This window comes from Acartia tonsa, chromosome 4 (assembly GCF_053477335.1).
Source record: "Acartia tonsa isolate MP-2025a chromosome 4, ASM5347733v1, whole genome shotgun sequence".
Classification (NCBI taxonomy): Eukaryota; Metazoa; Arthropoda; class Copepoda; order Calanoida; family Acartiidae; genus Acartia; species Acartia tonsa.
In genome coordinates, this window is record NC_137263.1 from 16,249,880 (window position 1) to 16,269,982 (window position 20,103).

The following is a 20,103-nucleotide window of genomic DNA, read 5'->3' on the forward strand; positions in this document are numbered from 1 at the left end:
TTAATTTTCAGTATTTTCATATTAATCCTTCAATGAATTTTAAATCTGCCGTTTTTTGAGAACAAATCAGTAAAGTACCAATATTTTCAAGCATATCCTTAAGTTTTTTTTCTTCAGGCCCTTGACTCTTTTAACCCAAATTATTTTCCTACTTGTTAGCTTGTTTGTTATTCTTAAATCTTGCATATTTAAAAATATGATGCATCTTTACATACACAAATAAGGGTAAAGTATTATATTTTCTAAATTAACATTAACTTTCAAAATATACAGCTAGAAAAGACTCCAAACTGGAATTGAATTCAAACATTACACTCAAATAGGCTTCTTTTTCCTAATTTGTAACAGTTTTCATATTTTTAGGAATTAACTCCTGTTCCACTGCAAGAGGATGAAATAGCTGCCCTGGAAAATGCGCAGAATGCGGCCAAACAAAAAGCTCTGTTGAATGGTACAGCTACATCATCATCTGTAGTTAGCCTCGCCGGAGATACCTCCACCTTGAGAACTGTTCTGACAACCGGCCTCCGTCCCACGACCATGATAATGACTACAATGCAGCCACCAGTCAGCATAGGCACTTCAGTATCATCCATGCCAACCCCAGTGTCATCAATCAACACAAGTATGCTACGCAGACAGTCGCAAGGGAGTAATTTAACAGCATCTCTGCCGTTCTCTCATTCAGATACATCTGGCCTGGACGATAACCTGCTCGATATGTTGTCAACCTCTTATGGAGATGATGCTATGATAATAACGCGTAATGTTCTCGGGGGAACAGCAGCCGGCGGCAGTAGCAGCTCTGCGTCATCAGGCATTGACACAGCCCTGGTCCTTCCCAATACTGTGTTTTCATCCAAGCCCAGTCAGGATCAAGTTGTCGGAGGTGGCTACCAACAGTTGATGAGTTCTGGCAAGAGTGGAACAATAGTCACAACTCAACATTCACAGTCGCAACCAGAGAAGCGGCAAGTTTTTCTTCAGGTTGTCAACAGTGCTAATGGTGAAATGACAAGAATCCAGGCACCCAAACATCCTCTGCCAGTGCAGCAAATAGTCCAGATTCCTGCAGGTTCTACCTCGTCTACAACTCTGCGCAACCTTCTCACTTCATCCACCTCATTATCATCCCCAGCAGGACAACAGGAATCCAGGATTATCCGGGTACCTGTGAATGCCAACAACATAACTCTGAACGGTATTGGACAGATTGGCGGCTCTGGTATAACTGTTTCTCAGGTGTCTAATGCGCCAACCCCTTCTACTATCTCAATCACAGCGACCAACAGTAATACTGGATTGGACAAATTTTTTGTGACAGGGTCTCAACAAATGGTGAGCTCATCCAGTGGCATAACACGCCAACCATCAAACAGTATATTTGTGACCAGCAACAGTACAAACATGGCATTAAATCAAAACCTGGCTCCTAAGCAGCACACATTTAGAATACAAACATCCAGTGGCACTCAACAGATTAACAACACAGTTCTCACATCTGCTCAACTGAACAACATGTTGCTAGGATCCAACGGCCAAGTGGGTGGTGTAATTCTAACATCTAATTCACAGCCCAGCAATGTTATCTTAACCAGCGTGCTTCCCTCTGGTCAGGCTCAGATCGGTGGCTTGACTCAGCGTAACCTTGTTCTTGCAACAGCGGGACCTGGTGGAAGTTTCAAAATAACCGGCGCTGTCAACCCTGCTTCAGTGTTGCCAGTCAACAATGTCTTCCAAGGTAGCAGATCGCCTCCGACCTCATTCTCAATCCAGTCCTCGCCCTCCCAGCCCATGTCTGTTGGTTCCGCCTCAGACCTTAGTCAGCTTGATGATATGAAGCCATCATTCTTATCAGGTAGCAGCAACACTCTGTTGTCAAGCAGCTCATCTGTTTTATCCGACCACTCATCAGTATTTACGAGCAGCGGCAGCCTCTCCGAGTCCCTACTGCCTGCCGACATCAGTTTTGGTGCTGACTCAAAGGACAGCCTATTCTCTGGCAGTGACACACTTAGTCTAGAAGATCTGCTGTCCCACAACAGAGGTACCGCCACCTCACCGCCCCCGTTAATCCTCAACAAATCTGAATCATCATCTGTCCGCTCTGACAGAGATTCTGACCTCACCAGTCCCGGATCTGTGCGGTCAGCCGTGTCAGAATTGGAGGCTGTTCAGCCGAGGAAAATGGGAGAAGATTTCGCCAGCAGTGCGGTTGGTGATAAATTGATTTGCAACTACCCAAACTGCAGCAAAACTTTTGATAAGACCAATCTGTTAAAGAGGCACCTGAAAGCCCACACCGGTGAATGGAGGTAAGATAAAAACTATTTTTTGTCTAATTTCATTTCATTTTGTTTTATGCCTATAATCTCATAATTGCCCAAACATTTAAAAAAGAATTTTTTTGTTCGTTTATCAAGAATGCAATTTTTAGGTTTGTTTGTGATGTTTGTAAAAAGAATTTCGAGTCGAACAGCAAGCTTGAAGATCATTACAGACGGCATACAGGAGAGAGGCCCTTCCAGTGTCATGTCTGTGGCAGTAAATTTAGATATAAAGGTAATTTTATTAATCTTTTAATAAGAGGGGGATTTAATGCAACCATCTCGTAATCAATGAGTAAAGGGCACTTAGAATTCGAATTTCGATATGAAATTTTGCATGAGTAATCCTTGGTAAGTCTATTTTCCCTAAATCGAATAAAAAGTTGAAAAGTAACTGCTAACGGCTGGCGGCTCAGCTGTTTTGCCATTATTTTGCTATCTTCAGGGAAAATTAGTCACGAAACCTATCTCCACATAATACTCTTTGCCGCTCCAAAACGTTATCTAACGGTTCTAGCCGGTAGCTGTTGTTACTAGAAATTTAAAAAATGGTTATTGCTATCATTTAACATGAATTAAACCAAAAATATCTTTTAAAAAGTTGATTCCTACGTAATTAATGATGAATTTGCCCTGAAAATAGGCAAAAAACGGCTAAACAGCTAAGCCGCCAGCTTTTACTTTTCAAACTTTTTTTTCGATTTAGGGAAAATACCCCTACCAAGGATTACTCATGCAAAATTTCAGATCAGAATTCGAATTCAAAGTGCCATTTAATCATTGATTACGAGATGGTTGCATTAAAAAAAAAACCTTTAAATGTCAAATACTCAATATTTGATTATTAAACCATGTTATTTTCATCTTGTAAATATTGCATGTAGCTTATATTTAATGAGACGAATTATAGCATCACCATTTCACTCTCTGACCATTAAGATCTTTTAAATCACAAGGCCGCCTATTTTTTGCTTTTTTTTAGGGAGCATTAAGGTTATTTGTTCGATGAATTTTTTAGAAGTCTCTAGTAAGTGGCGGGGGGGGGGGGGTATATGATCTAAAATTACTTTATCATTGTCTCAGAATGAATTAATATTTTGTCTCAGATGAAGTTAAACTGTTTGAAATACGCATTGTGAAGATAATTTAGATATCTTAGATCTTACTCTTGACCCAAATCTAATTTCTCAAATTCCTGCAAATGCTCATTTTTAAAAGTTTATTTTGATATTTTACCATATTTTATTCATACTAAAAATATATCTACGTTGAATTTTGACAGGATTTTTTATATTTGTTCTAAATAATTTTATTTCGAATCTTTTGTGAATTCCGGTGAAAGGATTTACAATATATATGTACAGTTTACACAATTTAGAAACACACACACACACACATGTATATGCACACATACAGTACGCTAAATCAAGGCACAGCATTCTTTACATTTTAAAATCTAATTAGATTTTTGTTTGTCAGAGAGAATAAAATATACTGCAAAAACAACAATTCTAGCATTATCAGTAATTTAAGATTTCTAAATTTTTAATTTATATTTTTTTTATTTCAGGAGATAGAACAAAACACTTAAAGAATTTACACGGCGTTATCAAGAAGCAAGAACCTCCTCAACAAAATGGCGTAAATATAACAACTTCAACGGTAGCTAATATCAGTAACAATACAACAGCAGCCAGTGGTGGAATCAATATAATCCACAACAATTCAACTTCTATGTCCCCCATGATCCAAACGACAGTTAATAACTTGAGTGTAACATCCAGCAGCAGTGGATCAACGGGCACAACCTTTATTAACAACAGCAATTTACTTTCAAGGTCAACAGTCAACAACAACACGAATAATATTAGCATAAACAGCAGTAGCAGCGGCAATTCTATAAGCAACAGCATACATATTCTCAGCTCTGGTACAGAGGACCGTCTCATCTCCTCGCTTAGCAGCAGCGACACAGCCAGCTTCATGGAGCTCGACCACAGTCTCACGGCGGATCCATTGGACATTGGCGGCAACGGCGGGAGCAGCAGCCCGCCGCGCCTCCTCGGCGGCTGTACTAGTCTGTCCGGACAGGAAACAGTCTCGATGTCGTTAGATGATGTGTTGCAATACGCTCAACCAGTGGCGGACTTTTCTTTTTAAGTTTTATAAAAAAAAAATATTATAAAATCCATTTATTTTAATGCGAATGAAAACATAAGAACTTTATTTAGAGACAGAATAAAACATGCATTATAAATATAAATATATACACATTCACACACTTACATACAAATTATAATATAATTGATATGGTAATATAATGACAAGCAATACCTTCGCTTTACTTTTTAAACATATGTAAATGAAAATTAAACTTGTATTCCCTTTGCACAAGATGTACAAAATAAAAATCCTGGAACATTTTAACAATTATTTTATTATTGAACTGTAACACTGTATTATATATATTATTATAATTATACATTGTCATTTAATTGGTCAGTGTACAAGTTATTAATATGCATCTTACTAACAACTGTTTTTTTTTATTTCTAGTTTTGCAGACTTATTATTATTATTACTATTATATTATTCTTTTTTTTTATATTGCAAAGCTGTGGACAGTTGATTTTAATATTTTTGTTATGTTCATTTAATCTTTATTATGTTAACTAAAATTGATTGTAATATAAACGTATAAGGAGAGGTAGTGAGCAATCCGTTATTTTTTTTTATTTCATAGTTTCAGGAATGTTTTTTTTATTATTAATGTAATTATTATTGTAAAAGAGAAACATGGGCTATTTCAAATAGCAACTTTTGTGATTAGGAATTTAGTTAGTAATCATTAAAAAATTATTGAAAAAGAGATTTCTTAAAATATAAATATGAATATGAATAATTTTTACTTTATTTTTATCCTCGATTTTTGAATTGATAAAACTGAAGTAAGGCTGTCAGTTTTTATGTTTGCTTTGAAGCGTAGCTTCTCTGCAGGTCGCTTGTGTCTTCTTTCCCAATTAATTTTGTGTTATTAATGATGTCATTGATGATGATGACCTCTTCACACGCCTTGAAACATACTAGGCGTTATACAATTGCGGTGTAAAGCCTCCATTTGTCTGATAAGACAACCGACCCTTTAATTTCACGACCTTCGTCTAGAATTCCTAATTGTGCAATGTGCATGGTTATAAGTTGCGCCTGTTTCTGGACCAACTCATTCCCTCTACTCTTACAACAGCAGAAGGTAGCATTATTTACGTCTCTATTATGTTTAGGTTTTGTAGTTCCGCTTTGTTTAATCTTATCACCTTGAAATTGGTCATTAAAATAACTTGGATATTTCCAGTTCGGAAGGCATCTCTAGAAATATCCGTGTCCCTCACAGAGTGCCCGTAGAGCCGAAGCTAATAATTTTTTTTTGTAAGATAAACCTTTTATTTCCCATTTTTTGGTGGTGAAAGAATAAATTTACAATTTTGTACTTTTTATTAGATTGTATACTAAAACCCTTAAAGAATACTATGTTAAAGCATGTAAATTGTATAATTATAGAACATATACGCTTCTGTGACCGTTTTCGGTCTTCCTACAGAATAACTTACCACATATAGAATAGCTGTGCTACTGTAAAATGCAGGGATCTAAAGGGTTAAGACATTGATTTTAATCCCCAATGATCATATACAAAATTACCTCTTCTGCAGATTACAATTAGTGGTCGAAACGTTTGGACACTCAACTGAATGTGCCAACCAATCGAAGTTGCTAAGCCAACGAAAAAGAAAACATTATTTTTAAACTTAGGGGACTAGTAATAAGAGCCCAATGTCCTTTTTCTCCCTGGTTAAATGAATCTTGTGAGAGATTAAAAATTGTGGCACACTCTTGGTTTCATCAAATCTCGGATATTGGTAATGGATATACAATATACGTGGATATTTTGTCAGGGGAAAAATTGTCAATTTTGGTTGCTCGCATGTATATCACTTATTGGTCAGTTCGTTCATCCAGTATTAGGAGAGAGGACTTGTGGATTGTTATCTTGGCCAGCCACAAGTTTCACTTTATTTGAGATCATGATAATCTGATGTAACATCCATTTAATAATATATCCATTATAATGGGTATTGATATTTGTTTTTAATTGGAGCAAAGATTTTCGATAACTTGAAAAATTTAAACTTCAGAGCGATTAATATTAATTTGAAATTTAACAAGGATGACAAAAACCACAAGTAGCAAAGCACAAAAAATCATGAAAGGGACAATCGGACAAAGGTTCTTACAGACCAGATGTTTAGTTGTCATAAAAGAGAAAAGAAAGAGAGAATAAGGCACTCAAAGAAAATCACGAAACCTTTTTAAAAATTAATGACAGACAGGAGGTGGACAAAGCATGTCATGGGAATCTTCACCGAAAATTTCAGCTGTCTATCCTCAATAGCAGCGAGAAAATCATATTTCTTCCATAGCGTTAAGGTCAGACAAAATTTCTTATTTAGTAGCTTCGCTAATAAAAATATAGGATGAATTTTATATATGAACACTGCGTGCTTCAAAACCATATAAGTTTCAGGTGTAAATTACGCTAAACACACCAAGCGTATATCTGTCCATTTAGATGTTGCTAACCATTAGACTCGCATTCTCCTATTTGCTGGGTTAACGGCCCAAGGAAATATTGTTTTTGATTTCCCCTCAATTCTTGTTTTCTAAAATTCATAAAATTATAAGTGTTGATAATTAAGATCTCCTCTAATATGCTTCAAGAGAGGCAAGGGTCGTTATAAAGACTAAGATCAATATTGCTTTTTATGTTTTCCTAAAGGGGTATGGTTGTAACTCCCTGTCTTGCGTTTTCTTTTCCAAGATATTGTGCTGAGAATTTTTAAATTGTCCATATTCTATTAAGTTTTTTTACTAAAATTAATAGGGATGGCAATCCGTCAAATTTTTGGACCGGGTTCGGATTCTTACAAGAATCCGTCAAAGAAAAATGGCCGATTCCGGATTCTTATTTTTGGCGAATTCCGGATTCTAGCAATATTTTTAAAAATAAGTGCTACATATGTCCTAATAATTAATGTTCTTGGTGTTCTCTATAATTCACTTCCGATAATCGAACCAGATTTTAAAAGATTATATGTAATGATGATAGGTAATGTTTGCCTTCAAAAAGGGGGAGTTGAAATAAAAAAAACTCAAGACTAATTTTATCCTACCAATTAAGAATCCGAATCCGCTATTGAAAAACGGATTCCGGATTCGGATTTCAAAATTGACCAAAAATTGGGCGGATTCGGATACGGATTGCCAACCCTAAAAATTAAAATACTAATATCAGATTTATTCACATAGTATTGATTTAAAGGCAGAAAGAAGCGTTGGATTCTCTTCGATTAGTTCCTTCGCTTATGATTATAAAAATGCATTAAGTTGTTTTATGGAGTTTACATACGTACATAATGTTGTAATTGTTATTATGCTTATAAAGTGCCACACCCTATAATGTTGTTGTGTGACCTAATGACATCTTTTCTTTGACCCAATGTTGCTAATTGTCTCTTAAAGGGTCGGGGGAGGGGGGGGGGGGGGCTGATATTAAGTATTGCGGTAATAGCTTTAGCATGTTGCACATAAATATGGGGGGAAACTATATTGGAAAGCATTGAAAGTCATCATTGAGAGGGAAGGAAAGGCCAATGGTTGGGGAATAAAATATCGGGGGGATTAAGAAATAGGGGGGCGGGGAAATTTATGAGAATGGGGAAGTTGAGGGGAATGAAAGAATGGATCAATACATTTGCAAGATACTTTTATATCGAGGAAAGCCGCCTCGGAAAATTCTACTGCTAATGCTACAAACACATCTCTTGTTTGTTACGAAGGCGAGTGTTTGTCTGTTTCAGCCAAGTTACATTTTGTGTGTTTGATCAGTGTCGCAGATGTGTTTGTGCGTGTGTCAGGGTATCCTGTATCAAAACACAGACTTATCCTGAAAAGTTGCGGTGCGTTCAGGTGACGGAGGGTCGGGAACGGACGCGCCTGCAGCAGCAATACTCTAGTACTCACTAAAACATCACAGTGCGTGGCATATAAAAGAAATTGTTAACATACGTGAACTTAACCTGAACTTTGGGAATGATTAAATAGTGATAAAGACAATATATGAAATGTGTGAGTTAGTCTAAGACTGAAACAAACTGCCCAAAATATTTCAATTAATCAGGGAAAAATCTACATGCTGTTAAAATTTCTTATTAAATTAAGTTAAATTTGATGGAGAAAAATATAAATAAAGAGTTTAAAACTCAGTTTCTTAACAAAACCGATCTGTATCATTTATAATTGAAAAAAAAACTTCACAAGAACTTTATATCAATGTCGATTATTTAGAATATTAGAATATTACAAACAATTTGACTTTAGCATAATGTTTAAACTTTGGTATTTGTTAGCTTTTGGTATATATTGATCAGTTTATTTTGTCCTTTCTTTATATTTTTAAAAATCTTATAAAAACCTCTCAAAAACAATATTTATTTTATCTATAAAATTAAAGAAATAATATTTTGTAACTAAGTTTTTTTAAATAATATTATAAAAAAAAGTTTTCCTTAACAGTGTTCTTTCCAGTATGGCTTCGAAACCGATTAATATTCGCTGGATTAGAACCGGTTCTTAGTTATACTGAAAAATCATTTATAGCATCGTATTACAGACAATTTTCCACGAATAATAGATTAAATATCATAAAATTTATACCAGTTTTGTTAGCCTAGGCCTTCGGTCCCTCTGGCTTAACAAAACTTGTTTATAATTTTTTAATATCCGCGGAAACCTATCTATATTCTATAATACTTTGCGATAAATAACTATTACACACTTGGTAATGTTTACATTATCTTATACCATGTAGTTTTATTTTTCCCACCCAACAGGAAATGATGCTCGATATCGAGTCTGAGGAGAGAAAGATAATCAACGAATTCTGCCATTTGCTAGAGAAGTCGAAGCAACTCTTCAATGGATTGAGAGATTTGCCGCAGGTACATTGGATATCGAATATACGTGGATATTAAGAAAGGTGGAAAATTGTCGTTAATCAGTTCGTTCATTCAGTAGGAGGGGATTGGGGGTGCCGTTATTTTAGCGAGCTGCAAGTTCCACTTTATGAGAGTACAAGAAAATCTGGTACAACATCCAAGTAATAATATATCGATTGGAGGTACATTTTGTTAAGCACATGAACTAGAAACGTTTACTTAAGGGTTATCATAGAATTATTTAATTTTGGTTTGTATTATAGTTAGGTAAAGCTAGCGCATTTTTGATCGCCCAAAAGGTTTTTAAAGAGGGATTTATTGCATTCCAAATTAAACATTGTGAGAATTTTTGTCACATTTACGGCATCAATTATGATAATGATTCAATTAATGAAAATATGTACTGCTGGAATTTTAAAATATTAGCAAATTCCTTCCCTTAGGTAAAATAACATGTTAAACCAAGCTTAGCCAGTGTGTGTGTGTGTGTGTTATGTATGTGTGTGTGTGTGTGTGAGTGTTTGCAAGCATTCCTGGGGAAAAATGAAAAAAGTTAATGATGGAAAAAGTTTTGTGATTATGTGTTGCTCTAGCACCACTTTTTGGCATTGTAAAACAAACTTTTCACCAGGTTACTGGCTGAACAACCAGAGAGACCATTCAACTTCTCATCAAAAATTCACATAGTCATTTTTCATTCATTCTTCATTCATTCATATCATCATTTAATCATTTTTAAACAATGATTTATAAAAATTAATCACATTATTAGAATCTAAAAATGATTGCAGCTTCTTTTTTTTTAAATATTGTATTTACACTGTTTGTTAGTAATGCAAAGTTTTCAAGTTTGTTGACCATGTAAAAATGTTGAGTGCTCTAGCCAGCCTAGAAACATTCAGATAGGAATATTTTATCTGAAAAAAAAACTTTTTGCTTTACAATATACATGTTGGATTCTTTGATAATAAATGTTAACCTCTCAATCGCCCAGGGTATTAAGTAAGGTAACACCCACCCGACAACCAACTCTTTGATTGCACGACTTTTGTCTGGAAGTCCTAACTGTGTATGGTAATGAGTTGTGCCTGTTTTGGGCCAAGGCATTCCCCCTACTTTAACTATCAATATTGCGCATCTGACATAGCAGCAGTAGGAACTATTTTTAACGTCTTTAGTTTTGATGCGGTGTTTAGCTGAAACTCGATCCCATCACCTTCTCAACGTGGAGCGGACACGCTACTTGTTACGCCCAAGTTGTGGGTTGATATTGGAATGATTATTTCTGAAAAGTGAAAAATTTTAAAACATTCTTTTTTCTAGTTGGCATATCCCTACCTGATCCCTACATTAGATACACCTTTATTTTACAACAACAAAATTTATCTAGTAAACAATTTTACCATCTTGAAGTTTTTTTCTTCTTAAAATTAAATACACTGCAAAGTAACCCGCCATGCACCATTGCTTTAAAAGTAGTGCATCCACTCGTGGTTGTAGAGTTGTTAGTATCGAGTCTCGGCTCAACACCGTGTCAAAACTAAATGGTTCATACTGCTGCTATGTTAGATGCACGACATTAATATTTAGAGTAAGTTAAATGCCTTAAACATGCAACTTATTACCATACACAGTCTTCAAGACAAAGGTCGTGTAGTCAAAGAGTTGGTTGGGTGTTACCCTACATAATACTCGTTTTACTGTAATTCACACGCAGAGTATGCTTATTGTTTAAGGTGGCGTGGAAGCGCCATCTAACCCCCAAGAGGTCAACTTTACAAAGTAAGAATATTTCTCGTATTCATTCGAATCCGGTGGATAGGAACCGGTTCTCATCCATACGAAAAAACTATGTCTAGCATTGTATTATATCCAGCTTTCTACGAATATAAAAATGTACAATCATAAGATTAAAACAAGTTTTTTTTAGCCCGTGCCTTACTGGTTTTAATCTTACAATTGTACATTCTATATCCGCGGAAATCTGTTAATAATTTGATGCGAGAAATAACTATTAAATATTTGATAAAAATTATTTATATTTAGTATGGACATAAACAGTGGCAAGGATATTTTGGAAGAACTTTTGATATTTACACAAAGCTGTGGAAATTTCAGCAACAACATCGAGGAGTTCTGGACAGGTTACAATTGATTATTTATAGAGCAGCTTTGCTCCTCCAGGACTATGAAAGCAGGGATCTAAAGGTATAAGACAATGGCAAATCAATTGATATACATCCTCAATGATGACACACAAAATTACCATTTCGGTAGAAAACAATTTGTGGTTGAACCAACCAATGACAATTTAGTAAACTCTCCAAAGTTGTTAAGCCAACGAATAAGAAAACGTTATTATAAAACTTTGTGGACTAGTGTAATAATGCAATGTCCCCTCCCTTCCTGCTCTGAAAAACCAGGTGAAAGCATTCTGATTTACATTTTGTAAATTATCCAAGGGGTAATGTTATGAGCGTTTATATTATCTGTCTTTTCTGCAAAAAAAAAGAAAAACAAGGATGACAACATCCATAAAAGCGAAGCTCTGAAACGGTAGGACAAACGGACATTAACACTTGTATAATGACAGAGCTGAATAATCAGAATGCGAATGTATAAGAGTCGAAGCAAAATTGTAAGTTTTGTTGAAAAACTGCTTGATACAGGATAATGATTATGGACATACTTACATTTTTAGGACTTAATTATAGAGTTGCTTCGCTTATAATATTGTACTTTTTTGTCCCAGGAATCAGTATACTAAAAATCAGACCAATCGGATAATTAGGTCACATACAAATTTGTTGTTAAAAATGTAAAAAAATCAACATGTTTAAAATGGACGTACGGACATTCTGGTAATGATTATAGAGTTGCTACGCTTTCTAACTCGTACCTAACTATTACAGGAATCACCATGCAAAATTTGAAATCGATAGGACAATTCTAACATGCCTAAATTAACGAAAAAAGCTATTTAAAAATGTAAAAAAATCAACATGTTTAAAATGGACGTACGGACATTCTGGTAATGATTATAGAGTTGCTACGCTTTCTAACTCGTACCTAACTACTAAAGGAATCACCATGCAAAATTTGAAATCGATAGGACAATTCTAACATGTCTAAATTAACGAAAAAAGCTATCCGTGACGGACGTACGTACGGACGGACGTACGGACGGACGTACGGACGGACCGACCCTAATTATAGAAAAGCTTCGCTTTTAAAAACACAAACACAAAAAAAGACCCTCCTTCCCTTTTTTTCAACCCTAAAAGGCTAACAACTATGAGATATCCCTCTGCACGAGTCCTTCTAAATTAACATTATTTTTTTTATCTAGAAAATATGGGTTGAAGAGATGGCAAATAGGAGAAATTGCATCTAAAATTGGACAGCTGTATTACCATTATTAGTGAGTATATGCAATGCATACAAAATGAAGCAACAAGCTACTCTATAACTAACTTGGTCTGCCAGTCTGTATGTAATGCTCTTGGGGAATTACAATTCTACTGGAAAAAGTCTTGTTTTTATTCATGATAGAATGCTGCAATTTCGTGTAAATATTCCCATAACCTCTAAAATCTACTTTACATTTCAAATAGTCCATACACCAGGTAATTAAGGGTAAAATGGCTTCCTATCTGCTATTATAGATAGATGACTGAAATATGTGTAAATAATTTCCGAGCATTATACTTTATTCCTTAAACTTATTTTATCTACTCATCTTTTTTGCTGTTATTATTGTAAATCATTGGAAAGGATAACCATATCGGTTCAGCGGTTAATGTGATCCTTCGGCACACACAGACACACACAAACAAAGGATAATGTTTGGAATGTATGCAATTATATAAACATGTATAAAAAATACTTATACACGTTTTTATTTTAGTTTACGAACAAGCGAAACGAATTATCTAAATGAGGCCTTTTCCTTCTACGCGGCCATACGCGGGCGAGCCTATTATTCTCGTCCCAGCCGCGAGGATCGGACGCAGCAAGAGCGGTCAGATTTGATGATGAAGAAGCTGCGGTACTACGCCAGGTTCATAGTCGTCTGTCTTCTGCTGAAGAAGATGAAGTTGGTCAGAGATCTTGTCAGAGAGTTATCAAAGCATATAGGTGAGCTTTCGAGAAGGGAATAATGTTCGACTGTAAGTGATTCTTACCCTACAAACTTTATAACTTTCTGTAAAATGTAAATTTTAACTTGTTGCTTTAGACAGATAATATTCGCAATGCCATATTGCCAGGGATCTTATGGGATAAGACAATGGCTGATAAATTGGTTGAAACACAAAATTACCCCATCTGTAGATAACAAATAGTGATTGAAACGTTTGGAAACTCAACTTAATGAACTAACCAATCGGATCCAATGAAATTCCCCAAAGTTGTTAAGCCAACGAATAATGAAAAAGTTATTATAAAACATCAAGAACTTGTGTAAAAAATAGCCCCCAATGTCCCTTCCCTCCCTGCATATAGCTCATTTCCGCATAGGATAATAATGAGGGATAATTGTTTAGATGACTACACCACCAGCTGTGAGCCAGACGACCAGATGGAGTGGTCACTTGTACTGGGGGAGATCCGGGCATTCATTGAGGCGGATACTGTTGTCAATATTCTTGACTCTGACAGCAATACAATTGTACTCAGGTATTGGACTTGGCGAAGCTTTTTTACATAGCATTGGACTTGAACGAATAGCTCTTGTCGTTATCTTGTTTTTTTTTTTGTTTAAATCATCAATCAATCAAATGGAGTACCATTTTGAGTTCTGCAACTCTATAATTCTTACCTGAAATAAATAAAGAGCTAAACCTTTTTAGTATTTATTTTCTACAATCTATAATTCTGAAGTACGTATTGAGTGTTATGTATTTTAATAAAGATTTAAAACCAAAATTGCTCACACTTTAATCATAAGTTTATTCTTGCTTTTTATTATTAGAATTCATGATTAATAATATATTTTTATTGATTTTTAAATATATTCTATGTAGTCACCGGCTCAACCCGTTGATAACCCCACCGCTGGAGCGCTCCCCCATGATGACCTTGACCCTGCAGGAGGTGATCATAGTGGGCAACATCTCTGAGCAGGCCAAGTTCTCGGAGCTGACCCTGGACATGTTCAGGATGCTCCAGACATTAGAGAGAGAGCCACAAGATGAATTGGCACAGGTACGCGACCATTTAAACGGACAAATCGTTTTCTTTCTGTACCCAATCACCTCCTCTCCTACTGGATGAACGAACTGACCAAAAAAGGATAGAGGACCTCTCAACCTAAATTGACGACAACTTTTTCCTGTCCTAATATCCACGTATATTCTACCTACATTTATTTTGTGTAGGTGTATGATTCGTCTCCCGCACCTGGCAGGACTCCCATAGAGAATGGAATGTTGACACGTCGTGAGAATCCACACAAGTACCTGCTCTACAAGCCAACTCTGGCACAACTATTTGTGTTCCTAGCCTCAGGTAACAGTCATTTCTCCCTTAGCTACGCCCCCAGAGGCCTTTAGGAGTCCTTGAAAGTTGGGGAAGTCGACCCCTCCCTTTCATCTTTAGTTTTTAAAAGAATAAGTAATAAATTTTTTGGGAGGGTGTCTTTTTTCTAGGGGTGATTTCTCTTGGGAGTGTGGTTGTATCCTCCCCCAAAATAGTAATTTACCTTTCCTGGACACATAAGAAGCTTCACTGTAAAGGAGAACCATTTAGGTTACAAATATCCTTAGGTACACCAAGACATACAGACACAGATCCTGTTACTTTTATGTAAGGATTAGTTTAATGAAACTAATTCTATCTTTTTAAAAATAAAACTTGATTTGTATAGTGCTTTCTATTTTGCTTACATTGAAAACAAACATAATGTTATCTTTTGACAGGCTATAAAGAGCTACCACCAAACGGGGCCCTGCTGTTATACCTATCCGCCGACGGTTCCTTTCCAGTCCGCCCGCAGCCAGAGGACACGGGCTACGACCTCGGCGGCGTCCTCCTGCAGCCACGCCAAGATGTTGAACCTGTTGTGACCAAGACCAGTTCCTCTGCTCATGTGAAAGAGCATTGTTGCCTGTATCCGGGAGATTTGTTTCCCTTCACAAGACGTCCAACATTCCTCGTAGTTGACTCCGACAACTCTGCCTGTTTCTCCAGCATTCCGCACTACTTCGACATGCCGCTGGTGGTCCTCATGTCTCCGCAGGATGTACCAGCCTCTTTCCAAGGTATTTCTAGTTTTAGTTAATGATTTATTTTAAAAAATAACGCATTGGCAATACGCATATTTTGCTTTTATGTATCGGTGTTCTTTCGCCCAAAAAAAGCTTTGTCAAATAGTATACTTTACTTGAATGATCCAGTCCCGCTTTTTAAAGGTCGAAGGGCAGATAGATATGAAAATATAAAGTGCGATATCGCTTTGAAGTTAAGAATTTTATAGGTCCAGAAAAAGTTTATACCCAACTATTTAGGGGAGGGTACCTGAACCCTTCCAAGAGAAAAATAACTTCAAAACTAAAATTGAAAGTGGAGGATCGAATTCCCTCACCCTCCCTCTCATGTAGCCGCTAGTTGTTAATAAAATTTAATTTAATTTTAGATCATGCTCATCGGGGAAGCTTATTTACTTTGTTCCTACACTCTCCACTGTCAGCCTTCTGTTTCCTGACCAACATTGTGGACATCCCCATCCACCTGTGGGACAAGTGTATGGCCTATGTTGACAGGTTTACCACAGAAGCTTCAAGACTTCTCACCAGATGTCGTGGTGTAGGTAGGCTTTCTTCATTTCGTCATTTTATCATGCCAAAACATTTAAACTAAAATGATTGTCAAAAACTGTTTCTTATATGGCGATCCGTTAGTCCATTTAATTACATTGTAGGACATTAAATTAAAATATCTTTGCGCTATAATCAGTATAATTTACATTCCCTTCTGTTATAAATAGAGAATATGTTGGAGAAATAAAAAAAAAAGATTTAAATCAACCAGCGACCCAGACTTTATAAGTAATCATCTTCTATTTCCTTTTGGTAATCACAAAGAAAAAAAATTTAATATTTTTAAAATTTTTCAACTAAATGTTGAATAATGAATATTAATTTTTAGATCCATCCTATTTGAACTTCATGGGAGATGACTTCCTGAGAGTTTTGTTGTGCCGATATATTTTCTGTGATGTTGTCATCAGAATACACAGATCTTTTAAGGTAAAGATGATTCTTTGGTAGAAGTTGAGTAAATGAACATTTTACTTAGTAGACCCATTTATTCTAGAGCAAAACGCACGAACGAAAGCATTGTTCTAAGCACTTTACAGTAGTGGTTTTACACTTCTTTGTTTATACAGTGCGTTTAAATTGACGTTAAAATTTCAGATATTAAATTTTATATCCTCGGGAAGCTGTCTATAATACGATGCGATAAATAACTATTATTTCCGTGTCTGTTAGTGAATTTTTAATATTTTTATTTTATCAATTTTACGTTATTGCTCTTGTTTCACATAAAAATAATAAACTATTTCCATTGTTTTAGAGTCCACAGTATTATCCTAAATGTCACCCAAGCCTTCCAGAGCTGGACATTTCAGAAAATCCAACTCTTCAGGTAAAGTCGAGGTTTAAACCATCACGCCCGCAAAAAGTAACGAAGCTACTCTATAATTTACTTTGTCTGTCTATCAGTCCGTATCGTTATGGAGGCAATGTGGCTGCTATTAGAGATAGACAGCTTAATTTATTTGTTAAGTTTCCTATGACATATGCGCATCTGTCGGTCCTGCTTCAAAAGATACTAATTACTTTAAGGTTTCGTGATTTTCTTAACGTTTTTTTTGTATTCCCTGCCTTTTTTTCAGTCTTATGAAAACTGAACATCTGCTCTATAACTTACATTTTCTGTTTATCCGTCCATATAATAATTTTTTTTGTGCTTTGCTTCTTATGGATGTTGTCATCCTTGTTTTTATTTTGTTTACCTTTTTCATAACTTTCTGTATTTATTTCAGAGATATGTTTTGGATTTGGCAACTCAGCTTGATGTTAGACATGTTTTCTTTCCTTGTGGAGAAATAGATTGATATAAATAGATTTCATATTTTAACATTTTGTTAAAAATCACAGTCAAGTCTTTTTTTACGAATGATGTTTAATCAGAGATGTAAGGGATATAAAGGTACCTGTTGAAATTGAATTTCCTCCAATTAAAAAAGTACATTTTTACGGACATTATGAAACCTTTAGTAAGGATGTTACTTTTTGAAGATCTATTTATAAGAATATTTATTTATTATTGGTAGAGTTATTAAATGTCAAACGTTTTGTTGAGATAAAATTGTACATGTAAATTTGACTTTAAGAAGTAATTTGAATTTGACTGATTTTTTTTTAGATTTAATGACTTAAGTATAGCATTTGATATGTTGGACGGTACCTTTATACATATCTATATAAAGTTTTCGACCAAAATGCCCTAAATTCATCTGCAAGATCAGAAATGCTACCGCTCTTTATTTAAGAAATAACGGCTACGCCCCTAGAGGCCTCAAGGGGCACTTGTGGAGGGGGGAGTCGTAATAACCCAATTTCTTATTTTAGATTTTAAAAGAAAAAGTAAAAAAAAATTTTGGGGGGGTCCCGGGAAGGTTTATAACTTTTTTTTTGGGGGGGGGGTGTTTTTCATTTTTTGGGGGGTTGGGGGTGTCCCACCCCCCAAGAAAATAGTTATAAACCTTCCCGGGACCTATGAGAAGCTACCCTGTTAAGGAGAACCCGATCGGTTAGCGATTAGTGAGATGCTTCGGTACAAACAAACACACAGACAACCTGTTACTTTAGTATAAGGATACACATAAATGTCTTATTTACAAAAAATTGGAGATTATCATATTTGACAGCTACATTCATATTACTTCATCCGATCCTGTTAATCAACATTCGCTTTATATGTCAGAAGAGCTTTTTTTCATTTTCTACTTTTAATATGCTTAATAATATGTGGCAAAACAACAAAGAACATATGGGCCTGTTTGTACGTACTAGCTTTATATTTTTATTGTGCACACTAAATTCATATTAGGATGGTTTATTTTAGAAATGTACAGTAAAATATGTGTTGACTTATATACTTTTCTTACTTCTTCAGGAAGCAGCTTACAGTGTCTCTAAAAAATGTCGTCATATTATACAAATGACCAAGATAAGCCAGTATTTTACCATTGGTTAGTTAAAATATATACTGGCTTATCATCGGACATTTGTATTGTATGGCGTCTTTTTTTACAGGCACTATACGCTGCTTTCTAATCCACACTTTAATGTATATGCATTTTTCAGCCTTCTACCGTCACCACATCTAAAGTTTTTTTTCTTGGTAAATGAGATTAATTTGAACTATTAACTTAACATAGTTAGTGCCTTCTGCTTTTCCCTCTCTTTATTCAAATACAGGACAAACTTTTCCAATTTTATTTGGTAGAATCAACTATTTACCAAGGAGACCGCCCAATGGCTAAAAAAACCTAGGGCTCGGTAGCTGCGACTAAGCCTCAAATTTAAAACCATTTGGATGCTATGAAAACTTTTTGAAAATATATTGCCATATTTGGATCCGGTTTAGACTGACAGCTCATTTTTAAAATAGTGAACGGTTCATTCCCCTAAGGTTTACAGGCACTTTGCATATGCCGAGCCCTGACTTATCTAACCTTTTTAAAAATAAGCATTACAAATTATTTTTTTATAAGAAACAAATTAGGTACTATAGTGGGAAATTGGCCAAAAAAAGGATTGTGGCAATTTTTCTCTTCACTGCCTACTTTTGTAAAAAAAAAACCATTCCATTAGTCGGAAAACAGTTTCAATTTCAATTCTTACTTGATAGGGTGTTTAAAAAATGGAATGCTATCTGGTTATTCTAGTTTTTATGAAAATTTTAAGATACACAAAACTGTTGGTAAATAAAATTTTTGGATAATAACAATATCAAACTAAATCTTTTTTTTTGTTTTTAGATATTTTGAATTTTCTTTTTATTTATTGCATTTTATTAATATTTTAATTATTTATTGTAGTTGATATGATCATAATACAAAAATGATAATTGTCCATATTTATAAAATTATTATGAAATAAAATATTGAAGTAGTTATATCAATTTTTTTTCATGTAGATCTTAGATATTGTATAAGAATCGGAGCAAAATTGTAAGTAATTTTGTTGAAAAACTGCTTGACACAGGATAATTTTTATGGACAATGGACATACTTACATTTTTAGGACTTGATTATAGAGTTGCTTTGCTTATAACATTTTACTTTGTTGTCCCAGGAATCAACATACCAAAAATCAGATAAATCGGATGATTAAAATCACATAAAAATTTGTTGTTAAAAAAGTAAAAAAAAAAAACATGTCTAAAATGGACGTACGGACATTCTTGTTATGATTATAGAGTTGCTACGCTTTCTAAATCGCACTTAACTAATAAAGTAATCACCATGCAAAGTTTGAAATCGATAGGACAATTATAACCTGCCTAAATTAACGAAAAAACTATCCGGACGCACCGACCCTAATAATAGAAAAGCTTCGCTTTTAAAAAGTGTTGTTTCTCACACTATCGATTGGTTGACTACCCACTTGATGTGTTTTGTCCAATGGCGTGCACATGGTTTTATCCGAGGG

The 20,103-nt window shown here is 35.1% G+C and overlaps 2 protein-coding genes across 2 annotated transcripts in view; both read left to right on the forward strand.

Moving 5' to 3' along the window:
* The window catches only part of LOC145316271 (uncharacterized), a 32,302-nt gene extending 27,076 nt beyond the window's left edge, over positions 1-5,226 (forward strand). Inside the window, exons 16-18 of the mRNA XM_080156693.1 lie at positions 364-2,315; positions 2,438-2,562; positions 3,898-5,226. Coding sequence (XP_080012819.1) covers positions 364-2,315; positions 2,438-2,562; positions 3,898-4,487 — 2,667 coding nt within the window. The 3' untranslated portion in view covers positions 4,488-5,226. The remainder of the gene's footprint in view (positions 1-363; positions 2,316-2,437; positions 2,563-3,897) is intronic.
* Positions 5,227-8,152: 2,926 nt separating this feature from the next.
* On the forward strand, positions 8,153-17,802 carry LOC145316255 (protein SCAI). Its single transcript, XM_080156677.1, has 13 exons — positions 8,153-8,559; positions 9,272-9,382; positions 11,426-11,523; positions 12,729-12,800; positions 13,287-13,516; positions 13,924-14,056; positions 14,404-14,584; positions 14,758-14,887; positions 15,298-15,639; positions 16,014-16,187; positions 16,526-16,626; positions 16,955-17,026; positions 17,427-17,802. The coding sequence occupies exons 2-13, from the start codon at positions 9,278-9,280 to the stop codon at positions 17,496-17,498; spliced, it is 1,710 nt and encodes a 569-aa protein (XP_080012803.1). The 5' UTR covers positions 8,153-8,559; positions 9,272-9,277; the 3' UTR covers positions 17,499-17,802.
* The last annotated feature ends 2,301 nt before the right edge of the window (positions 17,803-20,103 follow it).

Coding starts and splice junctions, on each gene's coding strand:
- LOC145316255 (XM_080156677.1), top strand. CDS start 9,278: ATGATGCTCGATATCGAGTCTGAGGAGAGAAAGATAATCAACGAATTC. Junction 12,801..13,286: donor CAGCTGTATTACCATTATTA/GTGAGTATATGC, acceptor TTTTTATTTTAG/TTTACGAACAAGCGAAACGA. Junction 13,517..13,923: donor AGAGTTATCAAAGCATATAG/GTGAGCTTTCGA, acceptor ATAATTGTTTAG/ATGACTACACCACCAGCTGT.